General features: G+C 35.0%; 1 protein-coding gene across 2 annotated transcripts in view; it reads left to right on the forward strand.

The window, feature by feature from the left end:
• The window catches only part of LOC140440595 (uncharacterized), a 79,631-nt gene that overhangs the window by 37,296 nt on the left and 25,762 nt on the right, over positions 1-16,573 (forward strand). For both annotated transcript variants that reach the window (XM_072530971.1, XM_072530970.1), the window contains exon 3: positions 13,303-13,651. In XM_072530971.1, the coding sequence (XP_072387072.1) occupies positions 13,303-13,651 (349 nt within the window). The remainder of the gene's footprint in view (positions 1-13,302; positions 13,652-16,573) is intronic.

Raw genomic sequence — 16,573 nt, forward strand, 5'->3', positions numbered from 1 at the left:
TAAAGATGTTACTAGAGACATGGGGAATCTAAAAATTGCATTCCACAACATATCTCCTCAACTAAGCAAAATTCTTAGCGAATTGGTTTCTAGTACTCGTACAGAGTATATCGGAATAAAAAGGAAAAGACAGTTAATATTTGATTTCACGTACAGGGCGCCTGTGCATCCGCTTATACGTATTTCGGCCTAATAAGCCTCTTTAGAACGGCTTTCACAGTCGCTCTGAACGTGAAAATAAATCTTTTCTGTCTTAGGAATTAACTCTAACATGGCTTCGTATAGACGCAAATAGCGACATCTGATATTAAAATCCGTAATTTATGATATTATTTATGATATTATCCATAAACCCGAATAATTACATATTTTACTATAAAATTATTACCTATATAAAAAATTATTTGCGTAATACTTATAACTGCATCTGGCTTGGAATTTATATACATATTATAAAAGGTGTGTTATGAAATGGCTAGATCATATTTCATGATAAAATAACATCCTATACAGAATATAGTATTTTGCGGATTTTAATTAATTTTATATGGTTGAATTATTTATCTTTATAAAAATGGTCTATTGAATTTTCTGTATATGTCACACAATATATTTATTGCGCTAGACTATCGAATAAAAATCCATATTTCATTTTAACTCATATGCTGCCTTAGAGATATCAATACGCGTCAGTATTCCGCTTTTGATAATATAAATTATTTATGGTCAGCAACGCACCTGCAGAGTAGGCATATAATATATTGTTTGTGTAAATATGCTGCATTGGCGTCTAGTCACGCATTTTCAACCCGAGCTGGACATGACGTTCATGACAAATTCGAGTCCCGAAGGGGCACGTATAAAATAGACTCTAACCTTATTTCAGCACTCCTAAAATGTAGTTGAAGTGGAACGCATTTCTGTCTACTTATCAGCTACTTTAGTTGAAGGGATACTGTTACTAGGGGTCTGGGGTCTGTTGGGTCTACAAAAAAATCGATGGTTTATACTGAATACGTCAGTTGTATTATCGTGAAAATAAAAAATTAGTGTATAGGGTAGCGGTTCCGAATATCAGATACTTAAATGATGCCAAAACATGATTAACAGGTTGACTGCCCATATATAAACGAAAAAAATGACCTAAACATGCCTTTCAAAAATAATTACTCTATATTTGAATAAAAAGTTTGTTTGATTGTTAGCGGCCGTATGCGCCCGCCCGGACAGAGGCGGCATATTTATGCCGGTGGTGCCAGCGGTCATCATACTAGCGGTCGCTTTATTCGAGTCTACACCAGAGAAGTGCCAGTCTACACTAATTCTGGGCTTCCCAAATTGTGAGTCGCGACGCCCTGGGGCGTCGCTGCGTTGTTCCAGGCACGCCGCGTGTCAGCGCGGATTTTTAATACAGAAAATATATTTATTTGATTTTAAATGAGCATAAAGTATATGTATTAATAAATAAATCAAATAAAAAATATAACATCAAGTCGATAGACCCTTGAATTATCCGAAATTATTCAAAAAATTGTTCGAAAATTATCTGATGATAATGAAAGTTCTCTTCTCAGACAATGATTCTTTTTATTAGAAAGGAGGATCAGCCATTAGTAGAAAAAAATACTCCAGGTTGAGTATTTTGTATAGATGAGTCTATTGTTCCATTTCAAGGATGATTGATATTCAAACATTACATTCCCCAGAAAACGCACAAATACGAAGTAAAACTTTTTAAATTATGCGATGACAATTGGCAGACATGGAATCTACGAATATATGCCGGAAAGGAAAAAAAGGAACCAATTAATATTGTTAGGAACCTACTAAAGACCTACTAAAGTCAGGTCGAACTATTATTGTTGATAACTATTATACAAGTCTTGAACTAACAAATATTTTGTTGGAAAATAGAACGCATTATACCGGTTTATTGAGAGCTAATTGGCATGGAAATCCAAAATAAGTCATACTCAAAAAGTTAAAGATAACGGAAAATATTTCGACAAGAAAACGAAAAAGGTGTGTGAGTCCTGAAGTGAAAAGATAAGGGAGTTGTTCTTCCTCTCACCACTAAGCACACTACAAAACCCGTAGCCATGCAGCGACGCAGTGGTATGGTTCATAACCCAAAGGCAATAATTGAATATAACAAATGAAAATGTTCTATTGGTCAAATTAATCAGATGACCTCTTATAATTCATCGTTACGAAAATCACTAAAAAATGGTATCGAAAAGTAGCGATAGAGTTCATTCTGAGGGCAGCGGTTGTAAATTCTGACATAGTATATAACCAGCTTGCTGACAAAAAAACTACAAATTACAGCGTTTTAGGAAGAATTGGTGAGATCCCTGCTAACTTATGATGAGAAGAATGATGAAAATGAAACAACAAAAACGACATCAAAGAAATGGCTTACAGTAGCGGCCATCTAAACCTCAAGGACCATTCCCACAAGACGCCAATAACCGCTCTTTTTCGAAACACTTTTATTGTTTTAAATCTCCTACTGGAACTGAATTCATTACATCGTTGTATGCGGCATGCCTCGTAATACAGATGATTCATGTGTATACACGTATTGTTATTGTTTTTGAATCGTCTTTTCAGAAGACGATCAATAAAATACAGAAATTTCAATTTGATACGATTTTTCGGACTAGTTGGTTACACTATTCATACTACATAATCAATAATAAATTGTAAATATCATAACTCCATTATTATATAGACAAAGAGAATTAAGTTTTCAATATGTATGGATTTTACCGAATTCACTGCGATAATTGTGTCTCTCTTCTTGACCTAGTACTTGTGACGTTGGGAACTGCAACTCGTAACCAGCGCATGGGGTTTACATGATAATACGATAACATTATAACATACCAAGTATTTATAATTTTTTCCGCAGAAGATCGACGGAGTTTGTTATGCCACTGGCCAATATGACACAACTTGGTACTTTTATTTTATTGTCAATGTTTAAAGAATGATTTAAATACGATTACTGTCTAATATTCGGTCTAAATGCCTATTACCCTATTTAGAAAAATCTGTTATTATTGGTATACATATTATTGGATATAAAAGGTTCAATTTTTTACAATTAAAGCTTAAATCATAAGTATACATGTAAACATTAATTATTTGTATTACAATAATTTCATTTTCGATGATTAAGTGGACATAATTCTTTCCAGCCCCTCGAGAAGCTGCTTATTTAAGTGCCATCGTATATTCAATTAATTTATTTGCAGTTGCGAAAAAGTCAATTTCGGTTGTCCAGAATTCTTCTTAGCATCGCAAGGAGTTTCACGTACAAATCCCATCGGGGTGGAAATACGAATGACGAATACGCAGCCAGCTATCCTAAAAAATCCCCTAAATTTAAATTGTACATTCAATTAATTATTTGCGTTTATGAAGGAAACGAGGGACCGAAGGCAAAATGGACGAGATAGAATAGGGCAAAATGTGACAATAGACCCATATAACTTTGAAAGAGTGGAGAGTTTTAAATATCTCGGAGCAATAATCACTGCAGATAACGATATCGCGGAAGAGATTAAAGGAAGAATTCAGGCAGCAAACAGATGTATCTACAGCCTTCACACTACTATTAAATCTAAAAGCCTAACACGAACATCAAAGATTAGAATATATAAAACGATGATTAGACCGGTGCTCATGTATGGGTGTAAGACGTGGACCCTGACCAAAGAAACTGAAAGAAAACTTAGATTTTTTGAGAGGAAAACCCTCAGAAGAATCTTTGGGCCTTATCACGACATTAATAGCAACCAATACCGAATGAGAACAAATGCTGAGGTCAAGCAGATATATAGAGCGAGCGATATAGTCCAAGAGATTAAATCCCAATGTTTAGATGGGCTGGCCATGTCCATAGACTCCCTAATAACCGCCTTGCCAAATTAATATGGGAGGAAGCCCCCACAGGAAGAAGACCCTTAGGACGTCCACGAATGTGATGGAGAGACAATATATGGTCAGATCTAAGAACAATGGGACTGCCCACTGACCCAACTATTATGGACGACCGTTCAAGATGGAAGCAAGTTGTGCAGTCAGCCAAAACCCACCCCGGGTTGTAGTGCTACGAGAAAAAGAAGAAGAAGTTTACGAAGGAATCAATTTTAGTTTTAAGTAGAACACATTTCTGTTGTTGAACCCTTTGGCTCTAAAAACATATCAGAGATTATGATTCATTTATCGTATAACACACATTGACAATTAGTGTTTATTAGTGAAAATCCCAAACAAGTAAAAGTTCGTAAATTTTATATCTTTAAGATTACTTATATACATATTAAAAATTGTTCTGAAGCTATTTACTTCTTTCATTTTAAATTAGTTACTATTTAAACGAACATATTAATAAGAGGTGAGATAGGCCTCCACGAATTAGAAATCCAACTCGAGGAAATTGACGACGAAGGAGAGAAAGATAACATCCCATCAGAGGTAGAAGTCATTCAAGCTATACAAAAATTGAAAGAAAATAAAGCTCCTGGGCAGATGGCATTTCTTCAGAACTTTTAAAATATGGCAAAAAAAACCTGACATACTGTATATGTAGACTGGTAGAACTGATCTGGAAGCAAATAAAGTTGCCAGAAGACTGGAATGTAGGTATAATTGTACCTATCCACAAGAAAGGGTATCAAACAATATGTGACAACTACAGAGGAATAACCCTCCTAAACGTAACATACAAAATATTGGCATATATTCTTTACGACCGACTATCGGGATATTGCGAAGACATAATGGGTAAATATCAGTGTGGGTTTCATAAAGAAAGGTCAACGACCGATCAAATATTCCTTCTAAGGCAAGCTCTGGAAAAAACATATGAGTATGGCATTGATACTCATCACCTGTTTGTTGATTTTAGATGTGCCTATGATAGTGTTAAAAGAAACGCACTGTACAAAGCCATGATAGAATTCAGCATACCAGTACACTTAGTAAAATTGATAAAAGCGACCCTCTCAAGAGTCGAGTGTAAAGTTAGAGTGCAGAACGGAGTTTCCAGAACGTTCCAGTTTTAGATAGGACTTAGACAAGCAGACAGCCTATCATGCCTTCTATTCAATATTGTACTGGAGAAAGCGATAAGAGAGTCTGGAATAACAACCAGAGGAACTATTATTAATCGCAGCGTACAATTACTAGCGTACGCCGATGACATCGACATTATTGCAAGAAGAAAGGCGGACGTGGTCGAATCATTCAAGGCGCTTGATGCAGCCACAAAAAGAATGGGACTAGAGGTTAACACTAGTAAGAGGAAGTATATGTATCAAATTATATACAAGCAGCACAACCCGAATATCTAACGATCGGAACATATACTTTCGAAGGAGTAAGAGAGTTTATATACCTAGGCTCACAAGTTAATCAGAATAATGCAGTAAGTGCAGAAATACGGATATATCTGGCAAATAGAGCCTATTATGGATTAAAAAAAATTTTAACAACAAGCCTTGTTCCACGTCGATATAATAAATACCGGAGTAGTATCAGCGGAATGGAAGGAAAGTCTCCTGCTACCGATACTTAAAAAGAGAGACTCGAGAAATCCTGAAAATTATAGAGGCATTAGTCTAATGAATAGTACATTAAAATTGTTAATGGGAGTCATAAAAGATAAAATCGAGGAAAAAGCGAACATGACAGATGAACAACAAGGCTTTCGAAAGAACCGCAGCATAATAGACGCAATTTTTATTATCAGACAAATAATAGAGAAGTCTATTGAATATGGAAAACAAGAATATATGTGCTTTGTAGATATAAAAAGTGCTTTTAACAGGGTGAAGCGAAATGACATCTTAAATTTATTACAAGCTGAACAAATAGACCATCAGATAATAAGGACAAATAATAAAATTAACAAGAACAACAAGACCAGAGTTATAATGCCAACAGGGGAAACAGAATGCATAGAACTAAAAGGAGGAATCCGCCAAGGAGACTCGCTTAGCCCATTGTTATTCAATATGGTGATGAATCAAATTATTCACGAAGAAAACGACAGGGATACCACATGGGAGCGCATAAAATCACGATACTATGCTATGCCGATGATGCAGTACTAATTGCTAATAACGAAGATAACCTACAAAGGCAGCTTCACACCTTCAATATCACAGCAAACAAACTTAATGTGAGAATATCAGTAGAAAAAACTAAATGTATAGTGATCAGTAAAGAGCCGCGTAGATGCAAACTAGAAATAGACGGCAAAATTGTAGAACAAGTAATGAAATTCAATTACCTAGGAGTAGAGATCACTAGTGACAGGGATATAAGAAGGGAGACCACAACGCAAGCATCAAAAGCGGCAAGAGTAAGTGGTTGCCTCCGAGAAACCATATGGACAAACCAATATCTGACCATGGAAAGCAAAATGAAAGTATACAAGACAACAGTAAGACCAATCCTAAAATATGCAGCGGAGACAAGGACCGATACAAGAAAGACGAAATAACAAATCAACAAAATCGATATGAAAGTATTAAGATCAATAGCGGGCATATCATTAAGAGACAGACAAACCAACAGAAGTATACGCGAACAATACAAAATTTAAAATATTAACAGGTGGATAAAAACAAGAAAAAAACACTGGAACGAACATGTAAACCGAATGGGACCAGATAGATTAGTAAACATCTCTAAAAACAACAAGCCGTATAGCAGAAGACCCGTTGGAAGGCCGCCAAAAAGGTGGAAAAATAATGTACAGTCAACAACGACTGAAACAAAATAAGAGTCAGACAAACAGATGTAATCCTAGTCCCGCGAAGAAGAAGAAGAAGAATCCTAGTTACAAAAAGAACAAAACTAGTGATATACAGAACTCTTATCAAGATCATCTTTACCTACGCGTCGGAAACATGGACGATGACAAAGAGCGATGAAGAACGTTTAAGATGCTTTGGAAGTAAAATCCTTCGACATATCTATGGAGGAGTACAGGAGGGCGGATTATGACGTAGACGCTATAATTTTGAACTTTACCGCCTGTATGATAGACCGGATATTATTAGGTCCATCAAAATAAACCGGCTGCGGTGGTTAGGTCACATAGAGAGAATGAATGATATGGAGCCGCCAAAACATATTTATAACCAAAGAATAGATGAAGTGAGAAGGGGAGGCAGACCCAGGACACGATTTAAGGATCAGGTGGAGGAAGACTTAAGAATGTTGGGAGTACGAAACTGGAAAGCCAAGGCGAAGAATAGGAGAGAATGGAGACTTATCCTTGAGCAGGCCAAGACCCACCATGGGCTGTGGAGCCAATGATGATGACTATTTAAATGGAAATAAGCCACAATTAAAGGTTAAAGTAAGTTTATTGACGTTTCAATTTACACTTCGAAAATCGTTCTCAAAATACAAATGTTAGCAAATTAAACAAATTTTGTTTTTTTTGTTACTTGGTGAAAAATTCTTCTAATAATTTAATTTTATCAGACTTATTTATATTAAAAATTCAGACATACATTATACATTTTAAAGTAGAAGACTTTAAAATGATATTGCCAATACATAACATGTGAGTCTACTACTCTTATATAATACGAAGATTGCTGTTGTATGGTGGAATTTTTGGTATTGCGTCTGAAGAGAGTGAAAGATGACATGATACAAAGAATCTGTTTTCCATAGATTTTTATTTATCGAATATAGATTTGGCTGTTAATGAGTGGGCCAGAAAAGGAAGCAAGTAATATCGTATTTTTGGAAAAACTGGCTTGACTAATGCAACGAATAATAATATATAGAGGAGTTAAACAGAAATGTAAGCATCTTTGTGACCTGAAAAAGAAAGAATTTTACAAAAATGCTGCATGGATTTTAAGAGATACAAAAGATTCAAAAGAATTTTTGGAAGCTATTGGGCTGTATAAGTTTAAAAGTTTGGCCACTGGGGAAGGTGCTAACTGGAACAGTTTAAAGCATTTGAAAGCTGAGATAACAGCGGATCCTGTGTTGTACGCATAACCGCTCATCCTCAATAAACATTTAGACCGGCCATTTAGGATGGAAGATCTTCAAATAGCAATGGAATATTTTTAAAACCTAATATAACACCAGGAGTTGATAGAATTACTCATCAGTTCTACAAGCATCTTCCAGATAACGGAAAAGAATACTTGGGTCATCTAATAATTGTTTCGTCCAACTAGACTTTTCTATGGGTTTTTATGATGCAATAAGTTTTCTGCTTTATAAGAATAAAGTAGAGAACACGGAAAATGCAGAAAGTTATCGAAGAATTAGCTTTTTAAATGTAATAATCAAATTGACTGCGGTATTGACTTTAACCAGAGTTACCTCATGGGTACAAAATAATAATATTTTATATGACTTACATAGAAGTAAAGACTTCTCGTGCATAATGGTATATTTTATTAAAATTTTTTAAAATATATCCAATACGATTACAATATAATTAAAAAGCTTATTGCAATATAATGTTTAGCCACAATTTAACAGAATTCCATTTTATTGCATTAGGTATATAAAGAAACCTGTGTTAACCTACAAAAAAATGATTGATTATTGCAGTAGGTGACGGAGTTATTGCTGAATCGTGTTATTCCAATCACCTGTTCATGTTTTCTTTTTCGCGTAAAACGTGATAATCCACATAAAAATGACGTCGGCTTCACACGCACGTGCTAAATTTAGAGCAATTTTAAGCTAGAATAGCAGATTTAATACAACTTGACGATAGTGATGTCAGTGTAGCAGACAAAGACTAAAGACCAAGTAGCAATGATTTTTTTTGTCTAAATCTAGTGAGGTAGACATTCCTTCTTATTTTTTTGGTTTACCATGATTTTGTAAAAATATATTTCTTTGTGTTAAGGCAAATACTGGAAAAAACCAATGAATTCAATATCGACACATACCATCTTTTCGTAGATTTTAAATCGGCCTATGATAGTGTCCTAAGAAATAAATTGTATGAAGCCATGGATGAATTTCACATCCCCGATAAACTGATAAGATTGGTTAAGGCTACAATGCGTAAAGTTGTTTGCAAAGTCGAAATACAGGGCGAACAATCACAGGCATTTGAAACGCATGTTGGGCTGCGACAGGGAGATGCGCTGGCGTGTCTCCTTTTCAACATAGCTTTGGAAAAGGCGGTCAGGGATGCCCAAATAGACAGCAGAGGAAACATTTTTAATAAATCATCCCAAATTTTGACATATACAGATGATGTTGATCTAGTTGCCCGCACAACACGCAAGCTAGAAGAAATGTATACCACCTTCTCAAACGCCTCAAAAAATATGGGCCTGCAAGTAAATGAAAATAAAACTAAGATAATGGCATCAACACTCAACAATAGAGCCAGAAACATCGGCCACCAATTCACGGTTGATAATTCTACCTTTGAAGTGGTGGACAAATTCACATACTTAGGCTCCCTGATCACCAAGGAGAACGTCATGACGGAAGAAATCAAGCGAAGAATAATCCTACAAACAAATGCTATTTTGGACTGAGTAGATATATGAAAAGCAGAAACTTAAGCCAAAAAACAAAAATAACAATATCAAAACCCTTATACAACCAGCGTTGACATATGGGTCGGAGACATGGACCATTTCCAAGGCAGATGAAAATCTCCTGCTTATATTTGAACGAAGGATCCTGAAAAGAATATTTGGTGGCATCTTTGAAAATGGTGTTTGGAGAAGGAGGTACAACTACGAGATATATCACAGATATAAACATATATTTGGTGGTAAAGACGTAGTATCCTTTATAAAAATAGGAAGACTAAGATGGGCAGGACATCTGGCAAGATCACAGCAGAACAACCCTCCTAGAAAAATCCTTATGTCACAACCTGTGGGAAATAGAAGTAGGGGTAGACCAAAACTCAGATGGAGGGATGGTTTAGATGAGGATGGTAGACAAATAGGCGCAGCAAACTGGCAACAGTTGGCAATGGATAGAACTGACTGGCGTAATAGACTTGAGAAGATCGAGGCTCTTTTATAGGGCTGTAGCACCAAGGATGATGATATTTCATTTATATTATATGGAAAAATATGATAGGTCATGTAGCTTATCGAGGTTATTGATTTAAGGGTTAAAACTACCTCGATCTTATACTTGGAGGACTAGTGATGAGACAATCATTAAAATAAAACCAGCAAAAAGACGCTATTAACCTTCCGCCGGTAACGTAAATTCTTGTAACATAGCTGGTAACGTGGTCTACGACACCGACTTTTTTAATAATGAATATCTTAGGTTGTTATTTTAATAAAACTATATTTAAATGTCAATATAATAAGATATAATCAATATTTATTTATTTTCGAGAGATAAAATTGCACAAAAACATGTCAAGTTTTTGAATACAAAATATCAACAAACATAAAAACAAGGGTTGAAATGTCACAAAAAAAAAATAAAATTATTCAACAACATAAACTGAAACTATTGTCCGTTTGCTTCCTCATTTTATTCTGCACTGTCCACAACGCATAGTCCGGGTAAATGTTCCAAACACATATATTTGCCACACTGCCTATAAAGAAACCGAGTTTTGCGGTCTTCCTTACTAATGCAGAACTTACGACTTCCATACACATTATTCTGGATAGGTTGATTTCTTGTCTGAATGCCATAAATTTCCATTAACCTCATACGAATTGTCGTTAAAATATTTTGTTCCAGGGTTCGTCTGCGAATATGTTCGTCAATGAGTTGAAAACCTACGTCTTCCAAAAACTTTGGTCTAGGAATGCGTGTGTCTGTAATCGATTTCTATATAATGTAGGAATTTATCCCAGCGACATTCAAACAACTGTAAAAAATGTTTTTTGGCCAGCGACGGGTTGCTATAGCGCAATTGTATGCCGCGCAGAGTTTTTCTACGAAATCCACGCCTCCTTTAGTCTTATTATAATCTATGATTATTTCTGGTTTACCTGTTGCATTATCAATGTTGTCGTCGTAATACACAGTAGATATCACCAAAACATTTTTAGTTTTCAGGGGTACATACGATACAAGAGTACACTTCTCTTGAATTGCAAACATAATGGTTTTTTCTGGCCTTTGGTGTGTAAGCACTAGAGAAATTTTAGGTTTATTCTTTCGTAACGTTCCTAGAACAGTTAGACGACGTTCACGTTAAGGCGGGTACACATATGCGAGCCGAACTGTTCGCGAACTGCTCGTGAGCTGTTCGCGAACAGTTCGTTGAAAATATGTTTATGTTCGACTGTCCAATACCCTAAGTATCTAAAGGTGGGTACACACATGCGAGCCGAACGGTTCGAGAACTGCTCGTTAGCTGTTCTCGAACAGTTCGTTAAAAATATATTTATGTTCGACTATCCAATACCCTAAGTATCTAATAACAAACCGAGAATTAATTTACATCGTTATTCTAAATATTTCGGTATTTTGTTTACATTATCTGTTATTAATTTCTCTCGTTACTTTTGAATAAGCCGCGCTCGTTCAGCAATTTTGTTTAACCGAATGATCTCATCGCACACTTAGCAGAAACAATTTATAGTCTCGAACACCGTAGAAATTTAACTGCGAACTTAAATAGACGAATATAGCGTTCACAAACGGTTCGCGAACAGTTCTGCTCGCATATGTGTACGCTCCTTAAAGGTGGGTAGACGAGAACGTCCCTCAAGGACTGGTCTTTCGGCGAATTTACTAGAAGAACGCTAGAAGTCGGTCGACGGCTGAAACTGGTTTTTCAACTGAGCGCCGAAATATCTAGAACAGAAAAGATATTAGCAGTAAATATGTTTACAGTTTTGAGGCATATGACACGTCATTATTTATCGTAACAGTACCTTACTCTTACTGTTTGAAGAACTGATTTTCATGTTGAAATATAATGCAGGTCCCTAAAGTTTTCGGAAAAAATAAATATATATTTTATAATTGCAAATTAAGTTTATTAATACAGGAAATTCTACATATTTAAGGTTTATAATATATTTTTATAGAAAAGAAAGAGGTCCGTGATCTTCGATGACACGTAAATTTGCTCTTGCATGTGCAATAAGCCTTTGGACTGTTTATAAGTCGATTTCACGAAATTTTTACCAAAAATCTTCGCCTTAGCTGATCTTCATTTTGGGATTCCTAGACATTATTATACAACATTCGACTCAAAACAGCCCAAAACTCCTCTATAGGCCTTGCCTGAGGCACATTTGGAGGGTGTCGTGCTTGGTAACAAAATTTATATTTTGAGCAGTTAACAAATCTGTGGTTCTCCTGGCGTAATGGCATGACGCTAGGTCGGACCAAAATATGATTTCATCATTGGGGTGATGGGTATTTATAATTTGAACAAGCTTTGTAAGACGCCTGTCAACGTAATTTTCAAGATTGAGAGCTTCACCGCGATCACGCCTAACAAACCAGCTTCTGAGAAGGCACACCATACTAAAATTTTATAGGCAAATTTCACTCTTCCCTTAAACTTAACTTCGTCCGGTGCATCTTGTCCATTGCGTGTATAAAATCCGTCATTGCCCTTCATTTCGGAATTGGATAAAACACTTTTCGTCATTAATAATGAGAATTTTACCAGGAAAATGAATACGTCCCAATGTACGGCCACATCTAGGATTTTTTTCTAACTGGGCTGATGTGTACTTAGGAGCTTTTTTCATTTCTAGAAATTGTTCTACTTACAGTCATTCGTGAAACATTACATCTTTGCCCGACATTTTGCAAAGACTTTTCTAATTGGTTCTCCATACTCTAAATTAATTTCTGTTTCCGAGCAGAAGTTAAAACTCTTGGTCTTCCACTTTTGGGCAAATTAAGGCATGTATACCATTTTCGCAATATTTAATTGTCTGGTAAATCGTTGACACAGAAATATTTTGAGCACTAAAAATTCTTAGAATATCGCGTTTTGGTACGTGTCCAACTAAACGATAAATGCTTTGACGAATATTAAGTTTGTACGATATTTTAACGAACCGTATTTGTGTAAACTGACATTGTTTATATCGTTTAAGTTGTTTAATAACTTTGGTTTCCAATGGCAACTTGATACAATGCTTCCTACCAATAAACTTTTAAATCTAAAATTTTCCGAAAACTTTAGGGACACACGTTAATATCAAAGCATATAATTATAATATTAAACTGGACAAAGGTATCTCAAGCAACGATACATTCCATGTATAACATTTCTACACTAAAACCACGTAATATCTTTTTTGTAAAATACTATTTTCGTTTTAGAAACCGATATTTTACTTATGCAGAAGAACGCAGAAAACATTGGTCTTCAAATAATAACATGCGAAAATTACAACAAAGAAATGGAAAAACGTGATGTCAAACAAGAAGTGTTATCTAAAGAGGATCAAGTTGGTTCTGTTAATTCAATTCTTCCCAAATTTAATAGTTTAAATGAAGAAACGAATAGAAAGGAAAACCAGTGGTCCCCAAATGCATTGAATTTTGACCAAAATAAACCATCTACAGTAGCCCCTGAAAACGAGATTCCTTCTACAACTCCAAATATTAACATTTTTGACGGTAAAATAACTAACCATCCTATAAGAGGGAAAACGAATTATACTGCAAGGTAGGTGTTAATTTTTGTTTCTGATTGGATTATCATACATTTTGATATACGTATAATTGGTATTATACTTTTACATCAAAGGTATTTGTAAAAACTTTATCATAGTCGATCTAAGTTATAAACACAGTAGCGGTACTCTGTATCTAATAAATGCTATAATAATCGATGTTTTAAATGCTTAAATAAAATTTATTTTATCTTTTTGTGTCAAGTTTTCGTTTAGCTTTTGATGACACAATGCTTAATACCATATTTACTTTTTATTTTATTTTATTTTTCTTTTTTTAATATTTACAAAAAAACCCGCTTTAACCTAATTAGGTTATTAGCGGAACGGTAACAATTAATTACACTTTACTTATTATTATATATATATTTTTTTATTTATAGAGACAAAGTCGCATCCACCCAAAGGTTATTAGCGACATTCCTGTAACATTTGTAATAATATTAAGTTTAACATTTGTAACAATCAATCATTGTAACAATTAATTACAATTTGTGAACAATTGAACATTTGTAACAATTAATTAAGTTAAATTTTGTGTAACATATTTATACATTTTAAGTAACCTAATAAATTGTCCGGAACTAAGCTTTTGTTGAGGAGTGCTTTCAGGTTATTTGGCAAATTGTAAGACTGTCTTTGATTTACATATTTAGGACAGTCTATCAAGAAGTGCTTTATACTATCTACTGTATTGCATGTTTCGCATTTTGGAGGTTCACTATCTGAGAATAGGCGTGAGTATACCTACAGTGTCCAAGTCGTAGAAGTGTAATAATAGTTTGGCATCTTCTACTTCTTGCTGTGAACTTCCATGAAAAAATGTCACTTTTGATGGTTCTGAGTTTCGAACTAGAGTCATTCCACTCCCGATTTCACGCACTTAACAACTAATTTTTGAAATAAACTTTTAAATCGCCTGCGACACAACGACACTCTGTTTCTGATGCATATTGGTTGGAGTTATATTTTTTTTTGGGATTCAAATTAGTTTCGTGTAGGCATATTACATCAGGAGATTGTTCACCAATTAGATGTTGGAGCATAGCAGGGCGATGGAAAAATCCATTAATATTCCACTGAAGTAGAAACTTGAATTTTAATGTTGGCTTAACTGAGATGTGTCACTTTCCGCGTCCGATGCCTCTCTGCCAAGATAATTATGGGTTTTTTTCCTTATGGACTTGAATTTACGTTTTATGGATCTTTTCTTTCAATGGGGGTAAACTTGACTGAGCATATGGGACAAAGCTGATAGGTCTGTGGTATATTCTTGAATTGTGGTTATAGGATCTGTTGATCCCGTGATATTCATTGGGAGCAGTTAAGTTGATCAAAGTTTAGAGGAAAAGATAGAGGGTGATTTTCTATGAAGTTTTTAGCAGGGTCAAGTAAGAGAGGAAATGAGCATTTGGAAGTGATTTTGCTTAGACTTTAGGTGGTGGAAAAATGTTACATTCTTTTGAAGATGGATTTGCTTCAGGTGAAATAATTTCATCAAAGTTACATTTTGCTTGATTAATTATGTGACTGTCCTTATTTGATGCATCTACTTTGTTCGGTATCTCCGGGATATTAGATATAGACATTTGTTCACACTGAGAAGGGTTTGTGTCATTGGGTGCTTGCAAGGATATATTTGTTGCGCTGGATACCGATGCTTAATTGTTTTGGTTGGGGTTTAGTTGAGTTAGTGGTTCAGAGCACTGTGAAGCAATGTGACCTGGCTTCTTGCATCTAAAGCAAACTAAACTGTCTTGAGAAATGAATATTCTATATGTCGTGTTGTCAAAAACAAGAGTAAATGACTCTGATAGTGTTAGATTGTGCGGACTGATATAGATTTGTCTTCGAAAACTAAGGATGTGATTGTACTGAGGCATAGAAGCACTAATTTTGAAGAATGTCATGGGGGAGACAGGAACTATGCCGATTTTTTGTAACTCATTAATTAGCAAGTCGTGCGGTATTGAAGGGCATATGCCGGAGAGCACACGTCGTTCCGCTGGTGTAACTAACTAACTATTATTAGATATTCTCAAAGAGAATATTATATTTTTCGGTTGAAATATATTTCCAAGTGGGAGAAGGTAGTCTTTAAGTTTGGTGTTTTCTAAGGCACTAAAGATAATTGCTTGGGACTTTAAAGGAAATTGCACTTTCGACGCTGCCAAAGAGTACGACTGTGATGCGTTTATTTGACTTTGATGGTCTTGTATTGTAGAACTGTTGTGTGATTCCATGTTTGAATTCATTTTGATAAACTTTTAGTGAAAAGTAAGCCCCTGTACACCTGCTAAAACAGGATATATCGGTCTTTACTAAAAGCGGTTATTTGGCTGGTAAAACTGGATTTGTTTATTGACAAGAATAACAAATAATTGCAATTTGCTGACTTTAATGCTAATTTAACTGGATATTATGTAAAGAGTTTGTACACTTATAGTTTATTTCAATATATCACTAAGATTCACAATTTATAATTTATATTAAATTTTGTTAATGTTAAAAATATTCGGAGCCCACATTCAATACAACATTATAGTTATCGATGTATCAATATTGTTGTTTGAGTTTAAAATGTCTTTAAGATTATTTAGTAGATGGTATTTAGTTCTATGGATATTAAACTTATCGCACCTTTCCACTAGCACATGTTTTACTGTACGGAGTAAACCGCATTGATCACAAATTAGGTGTTTTTCACATCGGGTGGTTGCCATGATTCAATTTTATTTTTTACTTCCTGAAGCTTTGAAGGTGTGGATTTCCATTTATTGTCAAAGATCTCGAAAATAGGTTTCATTTTTTAGATCCATACTAACAGATTGGAGAGACATTTGGGTACTATTATTATTTATGGCTTCTTTTGCATTTCGGTCGGCTGCTTCATTACCTGCTATTCCGACGTGTGA

Source organism: Diabrotica undecimpunctata, chromosome 5 (genome assembly GCF_040954645.1).
Source record: "Diabrotica undecimpunctata isolate CICGRU chromosome 5, icDiaUnde3, whole genome shotgun sequence".
Taxonomy (NCBI): Eukaryota; Metazoa; Arthropoda; class Insecta; order Coleoptera; family Chrysomelidae; genus Diabrotica; species Diabrotica undecimpunctata.